We start from the raw sequence: 24,316 nt of genomic DNA, 5'->3' as shown, positions 1-24,316 counted from the left end.
AGTCTACTATCTTGATTCAAAATTGCATCAGGAACTATCATGCAAAGTTTGGTTACAATATCTTAAGAAGGATCCAAATGCATAGCGAATGCACAAACACCTTTCCAAAATTTATAGCGAATGAAAGTAACCAGGTGAATTTACCTTGCATACCCCTGGATTTTACAACTTCCTGGGAAGCTGTATCTGTATAACTTTATGTTCCAATTTTTTGTGGCCTGGTACCCAACAGGACAGCAACAGGAAAGGAATTAGGACTAGTATAGATATCTTAACATTGGCCAGAACATTTGAAGCAGCCTGAGTCAGCCCAATATTTGTTCATTGGCAGCAGCATTTTCAATATCTTGGGCAAAGGTCTTTTCTAGCCTTGCTTCCTGCTATTACGTTGTTTGACAACCGTGGATTGCATCAATAACCTTCGGCATGCCAATCAGAATTTGGCAAAATCTGCCCGTGCTGTTAAAGTATTCCTTGCAACCATGAGGTTTAGAATATTGAAAGTGTATTTGTTTTGCTTTCTGTGTTTAAAAAAGGAGAGTTGTGTAATACATTCTGTGTGGCCTTTATGCACTAGGTTTGCAGGGAATGTCATCTTTACCTAGAAGTCTTAATTCCTGTTTGTCATACTGGGATGCAGATACATTTGTTCAGCCATGTACATTTATTTAAACTAGGATTACAAACCTTCACTGAGTTGATCAGTAAAATTCATCTGGAAGTTGGGGGCTAAGTATGTTTGGTGGGTGAGGCTGAAGAGCCCTGCCATTTGGGTACAATATGCTAACTTTCTCTGTCTTGTATCAAATATGCTATTAAAACACAAACTTCGGTGGCTTTTTTCTTTGTATCAAGAGCTGATGGATATTTGGCATTTCAGGGTTAAGCCAGTTATATTTTTTTAGGAATAGTCACCACAGGCAACTGAACATGTCAGTGTTCAGCTACAATCAGTGTCCTTTTTAAATGTACCGTATATCTTCCACAAGTGGGATATGTTCATTTATAGATGCCATTTGCCTCTGTTACTGTACTAGGGAATATTTTTATTCCAGATCTCCCAAACTGATGAAAAAAACCCACATTAAACTTGGGCTTTCTTTCTTTAAAAAAGTTGTAGATTTTATTTATAGGAATGTACATCTTGCATCTGAGTAGCTGGCTAGCTCCTTTCAGTTGCGCTCTTTCAGTGTTGTCATTTTCATTGTTTTGCCAGATGCCAACTATATTCCTGTTCTGCGGAGTTGAAGCCAGGCAGCTGTCATGCTGGAGGAAAGTAAATTGGTTTTGTTAAGTACCAATCATTCAGATAGCCATGGGTTGGGAATAAGGATCCTGAATTCTTTACTTGCCCAGGGTTGTAGCAGAAGTAAATAACTCCAAGCTTCTGGTTTAATGATTCTTTTGTGATGGGATGACAAGAGTGTGAAAACTGCAATATTGCTTCTAAATAATCCTTGTAGAGAAAATTTACAGCTGATCGTTGTTTAAATCACAACTCTTATTTTAAAGATACTGCTTTTCACAAACTCCCCCCCCCTTAATGTGCCTCTTTGAAAACCAATGCAGTGTTTATATTATGACAGCTGCAGTTAGACCTGAAGTTGCTGCCTAAAAGTCCAATGGCTAATACTTGCCTTTTTTATAACTATGATACCTAGAAACTTATATTATGAGATTGTAATGATCCTAGCCAGGATCATTATTAAACACTAATTAAGTAACAGGGGCTTTACAAATCAATATATCTCTAGCTCAGACTTTATTTTCAGGTCCTTAATGCTGTACTGTTATTAGAACATATGCTTTTGTTAATGGAGGCACTTTATGCATTTTAAAAGGATGCATGTTTTACAGTTACCCATCCGATGAAAAATTTCACTTAGAGCTTGTGATTGCATCAAAGAAAGTCCTGGGTTTATTAGCTCTTCTTGCATATTTCAGTTAAACTGGATCAACCTTTTTTTCTGAACAGCTTTCAGCAACAACCACTTCTTACTTGGGGAAATGTGCTAAAACCTTTTCTTTCTCGAATTCCTAATGACTGGGTCATTGTGTTGAGGATACCTGAGAGGCCCTTAGACTAGAGCTCCATTCTTCCCTTTTGTGAGGGGCGAAGTCTCTGGACTGTTTCAGCAACATTTAAAGTGCCACCTCCTCTAACAACTCGTTAAGTCTAATCATTTAATGGAACCAGGGTGGGAGTGCTCTGAATTGTTCTCTGAATGATTTTCATGTTTTTCATTTTTAAATTTTTTAAAATAAAGCCTTATTTTCCATTACTTCACTTGTACTTAGCTTTCATCTAAACATTGGGTGATAATCTTTTTCCTTATGTGCAGTATCTAACTTGCAGTGTCACAATTTGTAGGATTCTGAAATACTTGATTCAGTGCAGCATGCTAACTAGAATATATCTTCTGCTAGAGCTTCAACTTCTTATTGAATTTGTATCCTGATTACTGCCTTGCATTTTCTAGGAAATGCTTTAGATAGTATTGTAACCTTCTGCATAGAGGAAATCAGAAGCCCAAAGTGACTTCATGCTTCTGCAATACATACATTTGAAAGCAACAGTGAATTGGCCTTTAGTTTTGTGTCACACTTTTTAATCAACCCGTATAGCCTCGATAAGGATATCAGAGACAGAACAGATTACCGTTATTTAACTTGTAACTTTCGGTTAAGCCATATCAGACAAATGAAACATAAGTTTGATATGGCTTAACTGGAAGTTGCAACATCCTTTACTTAGCCAGAGCAACCACATAGATCTGAAAAGAAGTTGTGAATCTCTGCTTCGCTCTCTATGCATGCTAGGCGGTGTGCTACTTACTCAGTGCTAGGCTATAGTTATGTGGCTGAGAGGAATTAACTCATCAATAGTAAAAAAAGGGAATAGTCTATTATCATAGAATTGTACAGGTGGAAGGTACCCTGGGGTCATCTAGTTCAACCGCCTACAATGCAAGAATCTCAACTAGATCACATATGGCAGATGGCCATCCAACCTCTGCAATTATATTGTAGGAATTTATTTTTAGGAGACTTTAATTAGTTACCAGAGTTTGATCTGGAAGCTCCATAAAGCTTTCCAATCACCTTTTTGTTGACCTTGGTCTTTCTCTGGATTTAGAGTGCAATTGGAACAAATGTGGTTATGGTTTAAACAAGTTTCACACAATTTCTTACAAACATTTGAAACAATAAAGTCACACAAATATTTAAAAGAAGAAACACAAGGCATTTCTTAAACAGTAGAGATTCAAGGTAGCAGTTCTTACCTGTCACTCCAGAGTCCCATATGTACCCACAGCTTTGGTGGTCCAAATCCAAAAGAATCACGCCCATCATGCTTTTGCCCTTTTTTATATAGTTCTTAAAGCTTGGGTTCCATATAAGGTGGCTATCTCAAACATAATGCCCCTCTGATTCTCCCTCTTTCTCCACATGTGACTTTGACCCTACCTCAGAATTCAGTAGCCTTTCTCACCATGAGCTCACCCCAGTTATGTGTTCACCTGGTCTTGCTGAGATTTCTGAAAATAATACAGTTCCCTGTTATGATCCTTTAAAATATTCACCAGATGTCCCAATCAAAACCCTAAACATTTAACACACTTTCCTGCCTATGTTCGGTGTCTGTTTGAGATTGCAAGTGTTCACAGAGTACCTCTATCCCTTGTTCTGGTCGCTTTACTATCCACAAGTTCCTCTTTTCCCAAACTTGCTCCAGCTTAATATACCAGTGTATCAATGTGGTCAATTTTAAGAGACCCCATATCCTTGACGGGTCTAGTATTCACTTCTACTTTTTTCTAATTCAGTTATGTGCATTCAGCAATGAACAATGTTTGCCTCCTGTGCAGCCCACAGTAAAATTTGGCCTTTCCTGTTTCTGCCAGCAGCTATGAATAATACTCCATTTAACTTCAAGACAGCAGTCTGATAGTTGAATGGTGGTTGCAGGGTCCTACAATAGCCAGCCAAGGAAATAGCTGAAGCTGTGATCCAAGTATACTGTACATGGTTACTAGAAAGTAAGCCCCATTGAACTCTGTAGGAAGCCACCTATATCATTTTCTTAAGACTGCAAATTCTTAACAGTTATGCAGTACAGGATTTAGATTCTTGAACCTGAACAACAGCTTATTTGCAGCTTTGCCTTTATCTTCATGGTCTCCCTCTGCAGCGCTAGTGGGGAAAGAGTTTCACTGTCCTTCTGGTAGAATCCCTTTTGTATGGTACCATCTTGTTTGTGGGATTTCCATTGGCTGTCAGTCTGCTGCCAGCCACTTTCCCCTTATATATCCCTTATATACTGCATTCTGTAGGAGACTTTGTCTTTAAAAGTTCCAAAGATACCAGAAGCCAGCCCCACAGTAACTCAGACCAGAGCTTTCAGTAGAGCTGCCCCCATTCTACAGAGCAGCATTCCTGCTGAGATAATGGCAGGTGCCCACTATGTATGCTTTCTAGAAACAACTGGAACGATTTTTGTTTCTGCAAGCCTTTTCAGCTAATTGAAAAGTTACCTGCCTTAGGTGTTCATTTTGTGATTTTAAACCTACACTGGGTTGTTCTTTTCCGCCTTTTAAGGACATGGCTGTAGGTCACCTGGGACATGTATGTGGAAGGCAATTCCCTAATTATCAAGTAATCATAATAGTGAGAAGGGAAGAGGAATTTTCTCTCCCACTTGAGATGTTCAACTGACTTGCTCTGTTACCATGCCATAGTTTAGTTGTGCATTGGCTATCCAAACACACACTGATTGTTTACAAATTCGATTGACACGTCTTTGAGCATTGGAAATAGTGCTGGTGCTCAACTATCCTTTCCTACCTTGTTTTTCTCAATAAGGTCCATTCCATTCTAAAGCGATTGAGTCTGCATATCGCCACCATAGTTGCAGTTGTCCTTGCTGTCGATTTCCTGCTTAGATATTTGGAGGACCACCCTTTTCCAGTAGAGGGCAGCAAACTGCTGAAATTAGCCGAGTGTTCTGTGGAAGAGCTTGATCTGTTGAGAATTAGACACGGTTTGATTAAGAACTGGCCCTTATCACCAATAATGGGTGATCTGGACTAAGGAGAGCAGACAACAACAACCTGGTCATTTAAGTAAGGGGGAGGGGGAGAATCTTGGCAAACCATGCTACCACTTCCTTATAACCGGGAGAGGTAAACCTGTGACCCACAGGAAGTTTTTTTCCAATTCCCATCCGTTCCAGTTAGCATGGTTCATTTTCAGGGATGATGAGAGTTGCAGAGCAGCAACATCTGCAGGGCACCGGGTTCCCTATCCCTTCTTGAAATGGATTGCCACATCAACCCTTTGTACAGATCTATGGCTCTTCATCGGTGAATCTTCAAAAGGATTCCCAGTCCATTGTTGTTGTTTAGTCGTTTAGTTGTGTCTGACTCTTCGTGACTCCATGGACCAGAGCACGCCAGGCACTTCTGTCTTCCACTGCCTCCCGCAGTTTGGTCAAACTCCTGCTGGTAGCTTCAAGAAGACTATTCAACCATCTCGTCCTCTGTCGTCCCCTTCTCCTTGTGCCCTCCTCCTTGTCCATAGATTTCCCTTTTTGTCAGAGGTTCCGAGAACCAAAATATTCAGTCACATAAGACTATATACTTGGTTCTTGGCTGCATGCTTCCCATGGGCATCTGGTTGGCCACTGTGAGAACAGGATGCTGGATTTAGATGGGCCACTGGCCTCATCCAGCAGGTTCTTTTTATGTTCTTATACAGTGGTACCTCGGGATGCGAACGGGATCCGTTCCGGAGCCCCATTCACATCCTGAATAGAACATAAACCGCGGCAGTGCGTCTGCGCGTGCGCGGGTCGCGTTTTGCTGCTTCTGTGCATGTGTGTGACGTCATTTTGAGCATCTGCGCATGTGTGAGCGGCGAAACCCAGAAGTAACGCGTTCCGTTACTTCTGGGTTGCTGTGGAGCACAACTCGAAAGCGCTCAACCTGAAGAACATTCAACCCAAGGTATGACTGAACTCTACTCCCTTTTTTAATAATCATCATTATCATCAAGTTTTGGGTGTTTCTTAGCTAGATACTCAAAATCCAGAAATGTCCATATTGAGTGTGTCCATATAAGCACTTCTGCAAAATGGAAATTTCAGCAACAAATAAAATAGAGGCTATGACCTATCACTGATGTGCTGTATACCTGTCTCACTTGTACCAATTGCTCCCTCTTGCACACAGAAGTAGTCAGTGTGGGAGCTACTGTGATTAAATCAGAGAACTGGAAAACTATATCAGATGCCAGTTCTGTCATCTATTACTTTTACCTGCCAAAATGAAACTTGGAGGCAACTAGCCCAGACCTTCCCAAAGATTTGAGTCAAGTGGAGAGAAAGGTAGAGATGTTCTAATGCTAAAGATTTAAAGAGAATTCACTTCCCTTTTCTGTCATAGTCAGTTCTGAAAAATGACACTGACGTATCTAGCAACTGTATATTGTCTAACAAAAGAGAAGAAGTACCAGCCAGCTGACAACGCTTCCTAGATGTGCCTTAGCACTGTCCAAAAGGGAGTGATCGCTAACAGTCCAGCTCTGCTTATCCCTTTCCTGTGAGATATAAAGCTGTATGGAGGAGAAGATTAGGTGTTATGGTTGTTTGTTACTAAGAATATAATTATCCGCATGCTAATGATCAGCGTCTTGATAGGATTAGCCCGAAAGACAATCCCAGCTACAACCCTGGAGACGTTGCCTTGGCCAGTCCACTGTTCTTTTAAGTGGATTTACTTGGTCTCCCTATCCCAGGCAATGCATAAAATATTAATTTATAAAGGTCACATTAGAGCTCAGAGAGAATTTATATTGGCTCTGTTGACTTAAGTAGGACAAAATCAAAAGAAAACAAACCCTGCCCCTTAAAGGCATGCTGGAATGTGACCCTTGTCTCCAGAGGTGAGCTTGATTAATGCCCTCTTGGTGGTGTGTCCTGTTTTGTTTTGTTGCTTGAGATTAAAGGGGAAGTTCTGCTGCTGCCATCTCCTGCCTTCTACTGCTGCCACCACCATGCATCCTGCCCCTTCCTCCGTTGTCAGAAGAGTGGCACCACTAGCAGTGCTGATTTAGGGTAATATTGCACTGGTTTCAGGTGAGATCTTGCCCATAATGGCTGCAAACTTGCCCAAAATTGGTGCTGATTGTGGTGGGGCGTCTCCCATGGGGTAGGCAAGGCACCCACAGGCATGCCACCTGAGGAGTTTCTGCTGCCTGAAACAGTGGCCTCCGCTGGCTGGGACGCCTCTGCCTTCTGCTGTAAAGGAAACAATGCAAACCTGTGGGAATGTGATTTGGTGGGTTGGATGGTTTTCTACAACTCTTAAAGGCTGAAGTAGTCCCAAATGCCAACTGGAACGTCTATTCATATATTTTAGAAAATGGGAGCAGCCCTGCATCCATCACTTCTCATTACTGATGATGACTCACTTTTTCTCTGACCTGCAAGCTAGTAGCATAAAATCAAAGTGTGTGTATGGCTGCAAGCAACTCTGCACACAGAGACCTCTAACCAGGCACTCGCATGAGGCCAGACTGCCCAATACCGGGAGCATTTAAACCCTTTGTCTTCAACAAAGGTGATCTGAGGTGGGTCATAACAGTCGTGCTACCACCACACAAATGTATGGAAAAGAAAAAAAGAAAAGAAAAGGATCCCCAGATGCATGTCTGAATTAAATATGGGTCCTGGATCTGTAAAAATGCAGACTCTACCAATAAAAGCCTTTGGTGAAGTCTCACGAGCTGTGTGTGTACAGAGATGGGGGTGACCTGTGGCTCTATGTTCTTGAACTACAACTGCCACCATCTCTGACCATTGGCCATGCTGGCTGGGGCTGATGGGGGTTTGAAGTCCAGCTACACCTGGAGGGCCACAGAGTTCCCCACTCCTGCTTTGCTGTCTCAGTACAAAGCATTGCATTCACTGGACCCCTCAAGACTTCACACAAAACTGGGAACTGTAACATGAGCTAGAGACTGAGTTCTACCCAGCAAATTTGTCCCAGTAGCACAAAGGCTTCCACCACCCACACAAAGGAACTTCCTCTTCTTTCCTCCCCATGAATTCCTCCTGATCTGTTCTAGGGGTTCCTTAAACCCCCAGAGCAGATGTGGGAAGAGAACGTACTGTTTCATAGGCAGAAGCCCTTGTCCTAGTCGGAGGACTTGGTTGAAGACAGCCCTATGCTGAGCACCTACGCCGATTCATTTATACATCTATTGAAAAAAATGGGGATACAGTGGTACCTCAGGTTACAGACTCTGCTAACCCAGAAATAGTGCTTCAGGTTAAGAACTTTACCTCAGGATGAGAACAGAAATCGTGCGGCGGCAGCAGGAGGCCCCATTAGCTAAAGTGGTGCTTCAGGTTAAGAACAGTTTCAGGTTAAGAACGGACCTCCAGAATGAATTAAGTACTTAACCTGAGGTACCACTGTATGTTTAGCGAGGATGTGGATAAAAGCCAACCCTCTCTTATCTTACCAGAGTTCTGGTGTTACATACAAACTTCAGAATCTTAAAATGAACCAAAGAAGGCTGAAGCTGACCTCTTTGTGGTTTTTTCTTTTTACAAAAGAAACAAGGTAAAATCAGTAAAATGGAGAGATGGGTAAAACTTCAGCCGCTTCTAGCAGCCATCCTGTACCATATCTTTTTTCCCAAGGCTGTGCAAACAATATCTGGCCATCCAGCTTCCTGGCAATGACTCAAGACCAGTAAACATCACTGAAGGCTGCATCTGCGTTGACTGCAAGGTTATGGTGCAGTCTCTCTCTCTCTCTCTCTCTCTCTCTCTCTCTCTCTCTCTCTCTCTCTCTCCCCCCCCCCCTTTTATGACTGAAGCAGGATGGAGAACTGCAGGACTAATCGCTCTGTTTACAGGCCAGCACCTAGCAGCCCTAGGATATGAGTCTGGCATGCGAGCTTTAATTTCCCTTTCCTGTTGGCAAGTCAGGGCATAGTTATCTATCCTGATAGCTTGGGGGGGAGTCTGTAACGGCACAGATAAATTTTACTTCTGGGCAGCAATCTACTACCAGCCTTACAAACCTTGCAGGGCTTAAGCAATATTTAGGACTGTTAAAGAGAGGAAAAGCATGGCCCTATTGTCCATAGATGTTTTCTGTCACCTTGTGCCTCCTTTTGTGGTGCATCAAGGATTGTTCTTCCTGCCTTGCTAAGCAAGGCATTGCTGTGGGAAGTAGATTGAACAATGCAAAAAGCTGGTGTGTGTGACAAATGGTACAGGTGTCTCTAAGGGAAGCTGTACCTCTGTGGTTTAACCGGCGGCGGCCGCTGCCAGCCCCTCAGATTCTACCTTATTTTGATGCCAAAGGCTCTTCAGCTACGAGACTTTTCAAGAACAGGGAAACAGCACTTCTCAGTCCACTGCTCACCTCATTCCTAACTTGGTTTAATAGAGTGACCATCTCCATTCATAAGGGAGGTCTCTAGACCTGATCCTGACCAACTTCTCCTGAAGGCAAATAGAGACAGACAGCCCAGCTGTAGTAAGTATTTTAATAATGAGTTTTAGGACTGGGGGAAGGTGAGCAGAGAAGTTTTTGGATGTTCACTTAGTGTAGCATACAGGCAGGGAAAGTACTTAGCACTAGGCCAAGGAAATCTCTGGAGAGATTCCCTCTTGCAAGATGTTCCCTTGTATACTGAGGAAGAAAACAACTGAATTGCTAAACCAACCTTAATTGTTGCTTGGCTTTGGAGATTATGGACAGAAAGAATCTTCCTTGCTGGGTGGAAGGAGAGAATCCATAGCAGACAGAGTATTTAAGTGGGAGATGGGTTTGAGCTTATTTCTGCTACGGTGATGAAGGGCTGGCTGCATGTGAGAGAGTGCGCCAGTTATATAGCACTCTTAATGGACCAAGTGTTTTACAGTCTTAATATTTCCTCATTCCTGTGAAATAAGTGCTTAATGTCCCCATTTTAGGAGTAGGCAACTGAGGCAGAGGCTGAGTGATTGATTCAGGGCCACCCAGTTGTCTTACCTGAGCAAGTGCAATTCATTGGTGGAAAGAGGCTTGTTATTCTTACTTATTTTATTTCTACACCACCCTTCATCCAAAGATCACAGGTCAGTTTTCAATATAAAAACACATGCAAACCATAATAACAAACAGAAATAATTGCCCCCCTTCCCCTGCACACATATACACAGTTTGAAGGGGAGAAGCAGAACAGAGCATTCCATAAATATTGTGTTGTCACCCTATGGACCTCTTGCGGAAGAGGCACACGAAGAAAGGGCTTGGGTGATGACTGCACGATACGATTTTATGACACGATTTTATGATTGCTTGATCATAGTGTTTATCTATTCATAGGCATAACCAGGATTTATATTGGGGGCAGGATGGAGGGGGGGTAAAACCAAGCTATCTATGACACCATTGGTCAGTTAAGTATTTTTATTTACTAGATGGGGGGGCTGTCCCCTGGTTATGCCCATGTATCTTATGATTTGATGATATTGTAAGATGTTTTATGATATAATATTTCACTTTCTTCAATATTGTTTTATTCTGGATTGTTTTATTTGATGTTTTAATTAAGGTTGTAAACCACTTTGAGTTGTTTTTTGCTTAAAAATATAAAGTAGCATAGAAACATAATAATGATGATGATGATGATGATGATGATGATGATGTCGATGTCAAGGACATCCCATACCAGCTGGGGAGAAGGAGCAAAGAGAACGCGCGCCCCCCGCATCAGGGGTCTAAGAGGCGGGAGCGCGCGGCGGTGGGCGGGGCGCAGGGCCGTGACGCGCGTGTTGTGAAACCCGACCCAGCTTGAGGAGAGGAGGGATTCCGCCCAGTGCTGCTGCTGTCAGGCTGTTGCGCGGCGCGCGTGGGGACTGTGGAATTCGCCGGAGCTCTTTCCACTGCGCGGCAGCAGAACCAGCGGAGGCGAGATATCGGAGGGAGCTGCCTGCCGCTCTTACCCTTAATAACGCGGTTCTTCTCTGCTAGCGGCGGCAGCTCCTTGCTGGTGCGTTGCAGGCGGTGCTGCGGAGCCCCCAGCACAGGGACTGCGGCGGCGGCGGCGGCGGCGCTGCTGCCGAAGGAGGGATGGATGTAGCGTCGGAGTTGTACTACCTGGCCGTCCCGCTGCTCTTCACCGTCTTGGCCGTGATCCTCGCCTCGGTCTTTGTGAAGCTGAGGACCGGCTCGGAGGGCGACAAAGCGGCGGCGGCGGCGGCCCCGGGAGGAGGCGAGCCCCGAGAGGCCGCCGAGGAGAGCGCTGCGGCAGAGCCGGCGGACGGGGCAGAGGGCGGCGAAGCGGGAGCGGAGGAGCCGGGCGCAGCGGGGCCTCCCCGGCTTCCTGAGGAGGGAGGCGGGGAAGTGAAGGGCGAGGGGAGAAGGCGCCGCGAGGAGGAGGAGATCGGGGCTGGCGAAGAAGAAGGGGACGAGGAGGAGAAAGAGCAGCGCCAGGAGAGAAGCGCCGAGGAGGACGAGGGCGCCGCCGCTGCCGCCTCTAGGACTGCCCAAGCCGGACAGCAGAGCCACCCGCAGGAGGTCAAGATCCCCAGCCAGGCGGCGGCGGCTGTCGCTGCAGCTCCGGTGGCGGTAGAAGAAGAGCAGGAGGAAGAGGAGGAAGAAGAGGAGGAGGAGGAAGAGGAGGAGAGCAAGGTAAAGGAGATGCTACTGGGGGAGCCAGGGAGAAGTGTGTGCTTGGAGTCTTGTAAGATCCAGGTGTGTGTGTGTGTGTGTGTGTGGAAGGGAGCCCGAGAGTCATCTAGTCCAACCCCCTGCAATGCAGGACTCTCCACGAAAGCATTCCTGTATGTGTGTGTGTGTGTGTATATATATATATATATATATATGTGTGTGTGTGTGTGTGTGTGTATGTCTAGATAGCGGAGCTCCTCCACTTCTCCGGACAGCCCTGCTTTTGCATTTTGTGCGCGTTTGCCTCGCCTTGTGCATGTGAGCCAAGCCGGTGACTTGAACTGTGCGGGTATTTGGTGGGGAGGTCAATGCGCTCTCCTTCCTTTCCTTCGAAAGGCCGAGCGAAGCCTCCCGCCGCAGGCAATCAAGGCGCGGATCGCCTCCTCCCGAGGACTCCCCTCGCCGCCCCTCGCCTTTGTTGCTCTGCGTTTCGTGCCCATTCAGCATTCCAGGCAATTGGCGGGCGCAGCTCCAGGGCGATGCCACGTTCCATGCAGTGCTATTAACTTCTAATACCTGCCCTAGCCCGCATCCTGGAAAGACCGGGGGAGAGCCATCCAGGACCCTCGATCTCTTGACAGCATCAACCCAAACTTTGATTGTAACAAACGAGCTGCCTTGGTTTCACTCTTTGTACATCCCAGTGCATCTATAAAAGGGAGACCCCGAAAAGCTTTCCATCCCCTTCTCTCCCATTTGTGTAACTGGCTCAGGAAGCCCACCTGTAGCTTCAGGAAGTGTGAGCAATGACGGCTTGTTGATACTGTAAATGTCGCAGGCCTCATTCAGAAGAGAGACTTTTAAGATTCTCAAAGAAAAGGTGTGCTGATTCATTTATTTCTGAAATAGCTTGATGGAAATAATGCAAAGGCAAGCATTACCTTTTACCTTTAGTTGCTTGTGCTCCCTTTGGGAATCTGCCTTTGGCGTTTTGTCTTTTCTGTTGGTAGCCTAAATGCGAGAGGAGGTCTTGGAAAGTCTTCTCCTTACTCATAATGCAACTATACATGAAGGTGAAATCCCCATGGATGGTGCCTTCTCCAGCCGTTAAGAAGGACAGGTCTGGCTTCCTATCTCCTCCTGCAGTCTCATGTTTTCCCATAGTCTCGAGAGTGAGACACATGGTGATGTCCCTTATTTTCCCAGAGATGTGCCCTGGATATGCATAGGGCAGGAGGCACTGGCATGCAGCAGAGGTAAAAAATACTCGCCTCTGCATTCAGCCCTGGATGGCTTCTGATTAAAAATAAATGAGAGATCTTCAAGACACAAAGAGGTGACACACTGCCTGCTTTGTCAACCTACCATTCTTCTAGTTAGGCTATAAACCATGTGTTGTGCTTAAAATCCTTAATATCTAAAATATGCCCCATTACTTCACTCTCTTCTAGACTGGCACTGGAACCGTATTCCTTGAAGTAGCTCAAATATAGTCCAGACAAGTGGGACTTGCAGCAACATTTGGCCATGCTTTTTCTAGGATACTCCATTCCATTTCCACTCCCACCCCCTTTTCCTGTCCCCTCCTCAACAGTCGGCATTCCCATGGCCACTGAACATGCTCAGTCCCTGTGGGGTTGTTCTATGCGGGGCTGCTACTTTGATTTGATTTTTCTACAGACTATTTTGTACTTTGCTCTGTCTGTAAGTACTTCTGCACATCGCCTCCTGGGCTATTTTGGCTATACAGGGATCCACACTCAAGGAATGAATCTGCCATTAGCATATAGGATGATTACAGATGCACATTGAAGTATCACAACAGATGGCTCCAGGCAGACCTTTTTTTAAGAAGCTGGAAGGCTAAGGAGGGTGGTGCCTGAATGTTCATTTGAGGGGATCCCCTCATTCTTAACAGTGCACCCTGCATTAAGGTCATTTCCAGGGCTTTTTTCGCCCTGAGGTCTGGCACTTCTCAGGTGGGCTCCATTGCCATTATAAGAGAACAAGGGAGGTGTTTATGGTGAGTTCCAGCACCTCTTCTTCCATAAAAGTAGCACTGGTCATCCACCACCACCCCACTCCTGTTGGAGTACACTTTGTCCAGATAGATGAGTCACTGTTGTCACCCTCATGTACAAGGCCAAGAACAATTCCTTTGCTGAAGAAAGAGGCTGCCGTGAGGGCTTGAAAAGAGGGAAGCAGTGCACAACCCCACCCACACCAGCACTTTCGCCTAAGTGCAACACAGAATGTGCGCTGCCTAACATTGACTTGGTTGTTGAGGAAAATACTGCATATAGAAAGTGTGTGTAAAGTCTCATGAAGAGTCCAAGTCTAGTCTCATCACCACTGTGGCATGACTCAGCATTGGGGAGGGAGGACATTGATTCCTCCATTATGTTGGGTGTATAATCTTTGCAACTCCATAGAAATAGCGCTATTAAAAGAGCTGTTGTGTTGTAGCGGCTAGATGACAGACGACGTGAGCTGCAGTCCAGAACGCTTCCAATTCAAATCTACTCTCCATGATGGATCTCACTAGGCATTGCTATATCATCATCATCATCATCGCTTCCTGAATTACTGTAGACACCAAAGCTGAATAATTCCCCAAATAAAAGGTGATTTTGGAGGGGATTTACTAAATGAAAGTAATTTATAAGTGTCCCCCCCCCCCAATTTGATTTGGAATAGCAGTGGGAACACCAAACTTGTGTCTCCTTCCAAATGGTGTTGGAATATAATTCTCATCACCCCTGACTGAATAACGCTGCTCATGGTTAGAACAACTAAAAGGGCTGGTGCCTGGTTAAGTGTGTGCAGGAGCGTGGCAGGCCCAGAGGAGATTAATGAGCAGTGAGCCTGTCTGGGTGCTTTACTGGGATCCAACCCAGAAGACTTCGATTTAAGATTATTTAATTCCATTGACGTCACTGTCTTTAACTAGTTTGTGCTGTTGACTGCCTCATACATATCTTCCAATCCCACTCTCCCATCTCTAACGGGGGAATAATACTAACCTTAGAAGTTGTGGTAAGGATTGCTGAAGTTATTTGAACCCACAAAAAGTGCTATATAAGTATTATTTATTACATTTATATCCCCCCTTTCCCACAATGGGCTCAAAGTATCATACCCCCCATTTTATCCCCACAACAATCCTGTGAGGTAGGCTAGGTTGAGATGTGATGACTGACCAAAGGTTACCTAGTGAGCTTCATGGCTACATTTTAACCCGGATCTCCTGGTCTTAGTCTGAGAGCCGAACCACTACCTTCTCCAACCAGTCAGAAATAACAACTGGGGGGCCTGTTCTTGGTTAAAATAACTTCAGGTCTCCATCTGAGGTCTCACTTGGTACAAAAAGCCAGTGCGGAGTAGTGAATAAGATTAGTAAAGGGCCTGGCAAATGAGTCCTGCATTTACTCTGCTCATTTTGTTTTCTGGTTCATATGCTGCTTGCCTCTGCGGCATCTCTTTAGGAGAAATGCTACCTTCGTTGGGTTTTTTGCGAAGTAAATGGAAGCAGTGCAGAGTCAGCACATCTTAGAAACAGGCCCCTATAGCCCAGATGCCAGATTGCAGGAGGAAGGATGTGTTTGTTGATGCTATTGTGATTATTATTTTCATCCCTGGACCCGGTGATTACCTTCCACATCGCTCACTTAGCTCCTGTGCCTGTTTATGCCTTTGGGCACCCTTTTACCTTGTTTTGTAATTTCCCCGGGGAAACATTGGCGAGAGGGAGAAGTTGCCCTAAGCAGGCCTGCTGATCAGGAGATAGCTTCTGTTAAGCCAGCTGGGTTTCCCAGCATACAGAGCACGTGCTGTTTTCTGGGTGGAAATATACAGCATCTAAATATATATATATATATAGCTGGCCTCAGACAAGCAGCCTCACAGTGTGCTTGGTGGGAGTCTCCCCACTGTCGTGGCATGATGGGCGTCTCTTGGTTCAGAAAGAATTACTTTTATTTCTCTGAGGTGGGGCTGGGCTCCTTTCTGGCTAGCGTACACCCTTCTCTGCCTTTCCCCCTATTCTTCTGTCTCTGTATTAGCTACAGCTTATCTACACTTTCTAAGAGTATCTACAAAAGCAACGTTTATGCCTGCTCTGTACATAAGGTCACCTCATTTTACTGCCTTTTTGCTGTTTGTACCCAAATATGTCCATGGGGTGTTCCCGTGTTTATTGTGTGATAACCATCAGTGCAGATTAATGGGCAGTTTCCTGTGACTCCTAGCTGTATGTCCATAGAACACAGCTTCACAAACAAAGCTGTTGTGTGAATATGTTTGGTGGCTCCCATGTTGCTAACCCTCATGGTTTTGGAGATAATTTTAGAAAAGGGAAAACTCTCATTTGGGGGAAAGACCTTTTGTACACTGTAAAGCTACCTGAGTTGTTGTTTTTTCCTCCGTCAGTGCGTCTCCTATCATGTCTGCCTCTCTTCCCCTCAGAATCATAATCACCTCTCACCACCACCATCATAACCCTGTCGCTCCATTTTTTTCTTGTTACCTGTAATCACAAAATCTGTGCAAACTCAAACTGTGAATGAAGAATGCACCAAAAGGAACCCACACATTCTAACTGTGTTAAATTTCACGTGCTGCATTTTTTTTTGGGGGGGCAACTAAATTTGAATCCACGTTACTTCCTGAACAGTGCCCACTAAATTGCCTCAAAAACAAAATATGTTCCCTAAGTTGACTCCCTCCAGTTATTGCTGGACTGCATCTTCTATCGCCGCTGTTCATTGGTCATGCTGGCAGGGACTGGTGGAAGCTGGAGTCCAATAAACACCTGGAAGACATCATATTGATTACCCCTGCCCTATGTCAATAAGCAAACTCCATTTGGTGTTTTTTATATATAATTAAGGGAGAGTTATCAGGCCTTTTGATTAGAACAACCACAGGAAACCAATGCCTGGTTAAGTGTGAGTCTACCAGGTCCAGAGGGGTTTAATGAGTGGATGGGCTTAGCTGGGATCCTAGCCAGAATGCTTTGATGCAGAAATAACACTCCGAGCAGCTCACTGGCTTAACTGCCTTGTGGTGTACATTGTCTTTCTTATTTATTTATTATGTTCATTTATGCAGACATTCGCAAGGCTGAAAACCAGTACAGTGGTACCTCAGGTTAAGTACTTAATTCATTCTGGAGGTCCGTTATTAACCTGAAACTGTTCTTAACCTAAAGCACCACTTTAGCTAATGGGGCCTCCCGCTGCTGCTGCACCACCAGAGCACAATTTCTGTTCTCATCCTGAAGCAAAGTTCTTAACCTGAAGCACTATTTCTGGGTTAGCGGAGTCTGTAACCTGAAGCGTATGTAACCTGAAGCGTATGTAACCTGAAGCGTATGTAACCCGAGGTACCACTGTATATTGGAAGGATATTAGGTAGGAAGATGCCTTGCATTGTAAAGAAAATGTCATGTTTCAGAACCCCTCAGCCTGTAGAGTATGGCACCTACCCATTCCAACATCCCTTGTTTTTTAAGTTCTCAGCCAGAATTCTGCAAATCACCTACGTCTAAAGTCAAGCATTTCTTTTTTTGTACACACAACTTCCAAGGAGCAGCTGATACATTCTCCTCTGCCTACCAGCAAGCTACCTCCAGTTTTCTTTTGTTTGTTAAACAGCATGATGTTGGATGATGGGCCGGCTTCACGTCACGGTCTCCCCATTTCATTTTACCCCACCCACCCCATATTAGATTGTTAAAGCAAGCCAGAATATTCTGATTATTACTTCTCTGCCACTTGCCACATGTTGTTTGTGGGAAGAATGGCCCCATTTAGTTTACTTGCTTTGCATATCTTCTTTTGGCTGATCTCGGAGGGAGGCGAGGCTGTGCTTGAGCGGTGTCTAGAGGGAGATAGATGTTTCTGTACTGAGCAAGTGCTTGACAGGACTGGGCTGGCACAGCGCAAGGGAAACTAGGCGTGTGTCTGGGGTGCTCTCTGAGCAGCCCTTTTTTAAAAAAGCTGGCATTAAAGTAAATGGTGCCCACAGAATTCAACATGGGTGGCAGTCATTAGCACTGCCCTTTAGTCTTTGAAAACGTGGTCTGTGAGGTCTCTCATCTCCCTTACTCTAGCTAGAGCAGAAATAAGGGAGCCTTTGAATAAATACTAACTTATTTGATTATTGGATCGTGGGTTTGGAACTCAGGGTTCAGCTTTATGCCAGGGCAGACCATTTATCGGCTTGCATTTTGGTTTGTCTGATTCATCCAGCCTATTTTCTCGTCGAAAATTCTTCTATTTGAGAATGTCATTGTTGTTGCTATGAAATTTGCAGCTCCAGAGAAGATATTTAGGCTGCTATGGTATACTCCCTTACTAGGGAGCAAGCCCCGTTGAACTCAACTGGACTTGCTTCTGAGTAGACATGTATCATCAGATTGTACAGGAAATCTGATCAGGGCTTTGTGAGTCAACGGTGTTTGAGAAAGGTGGACTTGGATGCAAATAAATATCTGGTTCAGCTGTCAGTGATTGGATTTATTTGTCCTTACTCCCAGAAAGGGAATGTTGTTGAGCTGTTTCTCTGATGGCTGCCTTGCAAAAAAAAAGAAAAGGGAAAAAAATGGAAGAAGTATGAAGCAAGCATTTGCCTTAAAAATATGCTGATTCTTGGAGTTTTGAAAAACTCCTCCTGTCTGCCTGACACTAGAGATTTGGTCAGGGAGCTGAGCCACTGCTGTTTGGAAGGCCACCTAGGAAGAGGTTGTTGACTACACAGCTGCCCCTAAATGCCAAGAGGAATCTGGAGAAAGATGTAGATACCTTGAAAATAATGACATTCCTTGCCTCCTGGCTAATTCTTAATCTGTGGCAGGCATGATTTATTAAAATAATCTTATCTAATCAGGAAAGCTCTAGAAATGTCTGCTACCTGAGTTTCCGAGACACTGTGAGCTCAGCTGTCCATTCTGTAGCCACCTCAGGGGTTTCCGAAGCAGGCAGAAGGCCCTTTTAATTGAATCGCTACATCAGGAATGGCAGAAAAGCAAGGATGATTGCCTCTTTCCCCTTCAACTGCCTGGATGCATCATGCATCAGGATGTGGTTGGATTCCGTGCAAATATTAATCAGCCAACTAAAATGTTCATTGATAAAAGGTGCTCTCAGTGTGCTGATAGGCAGTTTGTTGATAAAACCAAGGTTTGTTCACAAACCAAGGAAACCAAGGGTTGGCCCATCCATGACTGTTTGTCACTTGGTAACTTCATTATGATGTTATTTTGCACCCTTTACAGAGTAACACAAGCAAACAGACACACAGACACACAAACAGGTTCTGTCTGCACATTGCAGTATTGAATGGTAACATGTAGCATCATGTGATGATGTGACTGAGTGGTCACATATCTTAACACTACATACAGACTTTCACTGCCTGACTTCACATAAAAGCAAAAGTTTTGAATCAAATCACTTCACTTGTTTAGCTCAGCTCAAAGTTGTTATGTGTTCAAGCTTGAGTCTGGACTAAGGATTCTGAGCTCCTGTGTTCTGATTCGAGACATCACAGAACATTGCAGGATTTGGGCCTCTGCCATTGGCCCTTGAACTCTGAATTGTGATTCGCAGCTTGGAAGTTTAGACAGCCAATCATGTTGGTAGTGGGAGTGGCCCAGGCTTTCAGGAATGTATATAAGCAGTTGCTTTGCCCCTGTTTTCCAGTTACGTATTCAATAAATTTCTTGCTGTTATCACTGTGTCTTGCCTCATGGGAACCCACCTATGCTTCAAAAGTCATCACAAGCTGCGAGGAAATCAAGCTGATGTCCATGTGCCTGTGAAAACCACTTCTGAGAATGAGAATCAGCAGCATCCCCAGATGCTAAGCAATGTACCGAGAAGACTGGGCTTGGCAGTCAAACCAAGTTTTGCAGCAAATTCCAACCTACTGGCTAGTTGACCACATTTGTCTCTCTCCGCTCTCAACCCCTTGATACCAAACACTGGATTCCTCATCACTTGATAACCCAACAGTTCGAGCACCATATTCTGTAGATATTAAATGTCTATCCCACCCTTCCTCTTAAGGGAGCTCAGGGTGGCAAATTTTAAATTGCCGCCAAGTCCGAACTCCCACCATGACTGGCTGAGGCTCCCAGTTGCTTGGGAGAGTGGTTCTTTGGTGGTGGTGGGGCCTTTCTGCCAAAAACAGTAAACGGTCTATTTCTGTTGGTGAAGTAGGTCCTTGCTTTGGGATGCATGTAATAATAGTGGCATGCATTGCAGAAGTTCTTTGCAGCTGATAGAGCTGTAGCCAGCAGTGTTTTGTGGATAAAATCCTTAAATCCTTTCCTGCCCTGTGAGCTGGATCAGATGTAGGTTTGTGCATCCCATCTGCTCATCAAGCTGCAAAGCTTTGATACAGGAGCCATTTTAAAAAGGACCTGACATCCAGCTAAAAAGGTTTTGCAGTTCAGATAAGAAGGGAGCCTGACCAGAAGCAGAGACTAGATGGGATTGGATACAGCTGTGGATCTTAAAGGCCTTTCTTTCAGCTGAAGTTATGGGAAGGAAACAAGATGCTTGTAAAACAGGCTCTTTTCAAGTTTCCCAGGGCCGGCCCTACCTTTAGACAGAATGAGGCGGCTGCTTCAGGTGGCCGATAATGAGGAAGCAGAGTTGTGAGTGGTGATCTTGTATGTGGGAAACAGTAAGTCACACCACATCATCAAACTCAACATATATTTATTAAAACCTACAGAGCAACAATTTTTGACATTAAAGAGCAACATAAACAACTTTGCCAAATAATATCCAGATTCTGATTGTCTTGGCAAAAATATCCCAGGCCTTTTTTTGAAGCTTAGAAAACTAAATCTCATCTCTCTCTCTCTCTCTCTCTCTCTCTCTCTCTCTCTCTCTCTCTCCCCTCCCTGTCCTGTTCTATTCCTCTTGCATGGACTGCTAGCATGAGGCCTTCTCAGCTTGCCTCTTAAAGAGATAGTATCAACAGGTGACACATTAGAGGATCATGGGGCCTCCCCTCAACCCCTAACCAAACCTGGTGGTCTTAGAAGTAGAAGATGAGGAGAGTGCCCCATCACCAGTGTTGAAAGAAGATTCATCTGACATTCTTGTCAACTTCTGAATGTGGAATCAGGGTGGGGAGAGGAAGTGCCATATTACCGCAGACCCCAAAATGCTTTTGGCTACCCTTGCCTTCTTCTTAATATATTCAGTTATCATAGATGGGGTCCTGATCACCCATCAGACATTCGGTTGTCTCTATGAGTATTCACACACAAAATAGCCCTGCTATGTATAAATCCTACCTACTTATTTTGCCCATAACATAGGACATCATGTTCTGAAATCAGTAGGCTGAAAATAATATCACACAGGAGGTTTATTGTGTTATTCCCATTTGCAGATGATGAACCTGTAGTGGTTATGGGGTGGGTGGGGGTGGGTGTTTAAATTTAAAGTATTGCATGCTTTGAGCAAGAATGGAGCATGCAGCTCTCTGAGTCCCAATCCAGTTGCTTAGCCCCTAGGCTTTGGCTTGTGTATGAGAAACTTGCTTGGCATCTGATGACTTTAAATTTTCCATCTGGATTTCTCTTAAACTTCTGGAACTGTTTCCAGAACTCTCCGGGAGTCTGGAACCCAGAATGGGCTAGACTTCATTGTGAATTTACAATGTCCCTGATGTGGGTTGATGCTATTGTCAACCAATACAGGAAATTTCTACCTATGCATGTCAAGGTATAGAAATGCTGCCAGATTCTGGCAAATCCCTACTCGAGATTCCTGAAGAATTCACTAAGGCAAAAGCTCCTCTTTCATCTCTAGATGTATGAAGGAGTGAGGCCATTCCTTGCCTTTCCTCCTTCCCTTTATTGTCATATGTGCCTTGAAATGGCTCAGGGCAGGAAATGGCAGGGCAAGACAGAGGGCACATATGAGCAAATTTAAAAATTGCAGCTCCCTCCTCTCACTCCTGCACATCATCCTACAAGCCAATTCAAGAAACAGGAGTGGAAGAGGCATCCAATTCAGAAAATATACAGACGAAAACCAGTGGTACAGTGCAGTCGCTTCCATGGGACTTCTTCTCTGACTTAATTTATCACTTCTTCTTCCCAAATAGGTACATGCTTAAAAGATTCAAGTCTTTCTCGTCTCCCTGTGGGCCTATTTGGCAGTATAATATACAACCTACTGCCATTGTCAGTCCTCTGTGTCCAAGCATTGTGGATTGCTTGGGGTCCTTGCAAACCTGAGCTAGCTGAAATCTGGATTATTATTTTGTTGTTGCTTCTGCTGCTGAGGTTGGTGGAGTTTAGTATTCATTCAGACATGGGATTGCAACATCAAGCGATGATTTGTACACTTGAAGTAGCCATCCCATATTAAAATAATGCAGAGCATTATTATCACCTGACACCTTTTGTGTGTGTGTGTGTGTGTGTGTGTGTGTGTGTGTGTACACACACACACACAATACAGTCACAGCAAAGAAAAGAACATAGCACCGAGCCCATGGTGTCATTTTACATGATCTTAAAACACTGGCAGTCTATATAGCTTCTCCACGGGCAGGTTTGTGAGGCTGGTGGAAAACCTTTATTTTCTTTTCCCCTTACATATGAAAGAAAAGGGAGACTGGGTTTCACATCAAAGGTATTTTCCTTTACAACCCCATTTGCAACTCTTCTAAGCCCAGTTAGTTGTTCCGAACCGCAGGCAGAGCGTTCTTATCATCTGACATCATTTTGACAATGTATTTCACCGGAGGGAGGCTGTTCCCATGTCATCTGAGTCATCAGAACAGATTGATGGAGTGCTGCGCCCGTGTGCATGTAGACCAGTCCTCAGATAACCAGTCCTCGGATAACTCTTCCTGCTTTGTTGAGGGTTCCTTTTGTGGGGAGAGAAGATCTGGACGGTGCCTGTCGCCAAGCAAGCAAAGATGTCAAGATCACAGTGCAGCAGTCTTAGTTCCTCAGAGCAGGGGCCGCCTCCGACAGGCACAACCATGTGGGAAATGAATTGTGCTAGACAACAGCGGTCCTATTCACCCAGTAAACTGACACTTCCCCCTGCAGAGCCAGCTGCCTCCTAACTCATGTTTAGCTTTTCAAGCAGACAAGATCCTGATTAATGGGCAGTGGATGGATGTTATCCCAGCTGCCCTGTAGGAGTTTCGGGTGGGGTAGCTGCAAGGAGCAGAGCTGCCAGATGTTCCTTAATTTTAAGAAAAGCATCCTTAGAAGTGGGGGGGGGCAGGGGGTTAGTCCTTGTTCCTCACCACCTTTTAAAGAAATTAAAACACAATAGATGAACTGGAGTTTAAAAAGGAAAGGTTTCCATGGGAGCTCTTCCTGCTCTTGGATTCTAGTGGGGGAGGAGATATGGGGATTATTCTCTCGGCATTAAGCTGTGCACAGATCAGCTCTTGTGGAAAACCAAGAAAGGATGAGAGGGGAGAGGAATGAAGGGGTAGTAATTAGACTGAGAGTAGAAGCTCAATTAAGAGCTGTCATTATCGTGTGCATATGCTGTTTTTTTTAATAATAAAAAAACCACATACACAGTCTCGCTAATTATATTTAGGCTGCATTTTAGGTTTATAGAATCCCAATGCAGGCTTTCTAAAGTGGTCAGGAATTTAACCTTAAAACTTCTCATTCAGTCCTATAAATTTGTGGGAGCCTCCCCCCAAAAATCCCAACCCAAAGGGGGTGGGTGGAGATTTGGCAATATCAGGTGCGGCTCACACTTCATTATTGTCATCTGTAGGCAAAACAACAACAACAACACCCCAATCTACAGCATTCTGTTTTGCGTTTTCCTTTTCCTTTGTGCACTAGGCTCTTGAATTCCTCCGAAAGCAATGGAATAATATTTTTAAACCTCCTACTGCGTACAAGCCAACGGCCCACCCTCCCCAACTATAAAGTTAGGAACTCAGTCCACATGCTCAGGCTCTTGTGACACCTTTTGTTTACTGGAGCTGCTGGATCAGATGACATATTTACAGCCAGTCCAATTAGAGGGGCCTTAATGGGCTCCTGTCAGTTCTATTTTAGGGGCCCAGAGCTCAACAAACCTGTCCTGCATGTGTACTATAGCTCATTGCTTCAGCCTCTGCCAGTGTGGTATGTGATATTAATAATGAGAAAAACAAACAGCATTTCCCAAAGTAGCAAGTAGCCATTTAGTAGAACGAGCTAAACCTGACTGTGTTATTCCTTTAGTGGACTACATCATTCCTGACCATGGACCATGCTGACTGGGGCTGATGGGAGTTGGAGTCTACAACATCTGGAAAACACCATGTTGGCTATCCCTGCTTCCGATCATGCACACATTTTCTTTCTTTCTTTGGACACATGTGTCTCCTCATCCCCTCCCCCTTTTTTGACTATATTTGTTTTTATTTTATTTATTAAATTTGTATACCTATACCCGTAGGTCTTAGGGCAGTTTACAACCCAAAGTTATGTTATACAAAGTTCAAAATACATAATTAAAAATGATCAAAACCATTATTGATACAAAGGTATACACACTAATAGTAAACAATCTATTCCCCAACAAAAGCCCCTAAGCAATACTGCAGCCCACAAATCCATATACAAAAATCCAAATTAACAT

General features: G+C 44.4%; 1 protein-coding gene and 1 long non-coding RNA gene across 4 annotated transcripts in view; one reads left to right on the top strand and one right to left on the bottom strand.

Moving 5' to 3' along the window:
• Positions 1 to 239: 239 nt before the first annotated feature.
• Positions 240 to 9,483, bottom strand: LOC128407541 (uncharacterized). Its single transcript, XR_008328827.1, has 3 exons — positions 9,434 to 9,483; positions 4,846 to 5,016; positions 240 to 1,266 (listed from the first exon to the last, which is right to left on the bottom strand). It is a non-coding gene; the product is annotated as an uncharacterized LOC128407541 (long non-coding RNA).
• Positions 9,484 to 10,840: 1,357 nt separating this feature from the next.
• MXRA7 (matrix remodeling associated 7) overlaps positions 10,841 to 24,316 on the top strand; it is a 62,266-nt gene continuing 48,790 nt past the window's right edge. The window contains exon 1 of one of the 3 annotated variants that reach the window (XM_053376026.1): positions 10,841 to 11,696. In XM_053376026.1, the coding sequence (XP_053232001.1) occupies positions 11,136 to 11,696 (561 nt within the window). In that variant the 5' untranslated portion in view covers positions 10,841 to 11,135. The remainder of the gene's footprint in view (positions 11,697 to 24,316) is intronic. The other 2 variants (XM_053376028.1, XM_053376027.1) reach the window with 2 other exon arrangements.

The sequence above is a fragment of the Podarcis raffonei genome, chromosome 2 (genome assembly GCF_027172205.1).
Source record: "Podarcis raffonei isolate rPodRaf1 chromosome 2, rPodRaf1.pri, whole genome shotgun sequence".
NCBI classification, from domain to species: Eukaryota; Metazoa; Chordata; class Lepidosauria; order Squamata; family Lacertidae; genus Podarcis; species Podarcis raffonei.
Note: the sequence above shows the minus strand (reverse complement) of the source record. Positions and strands in the feature narration are given on the sequence as shown.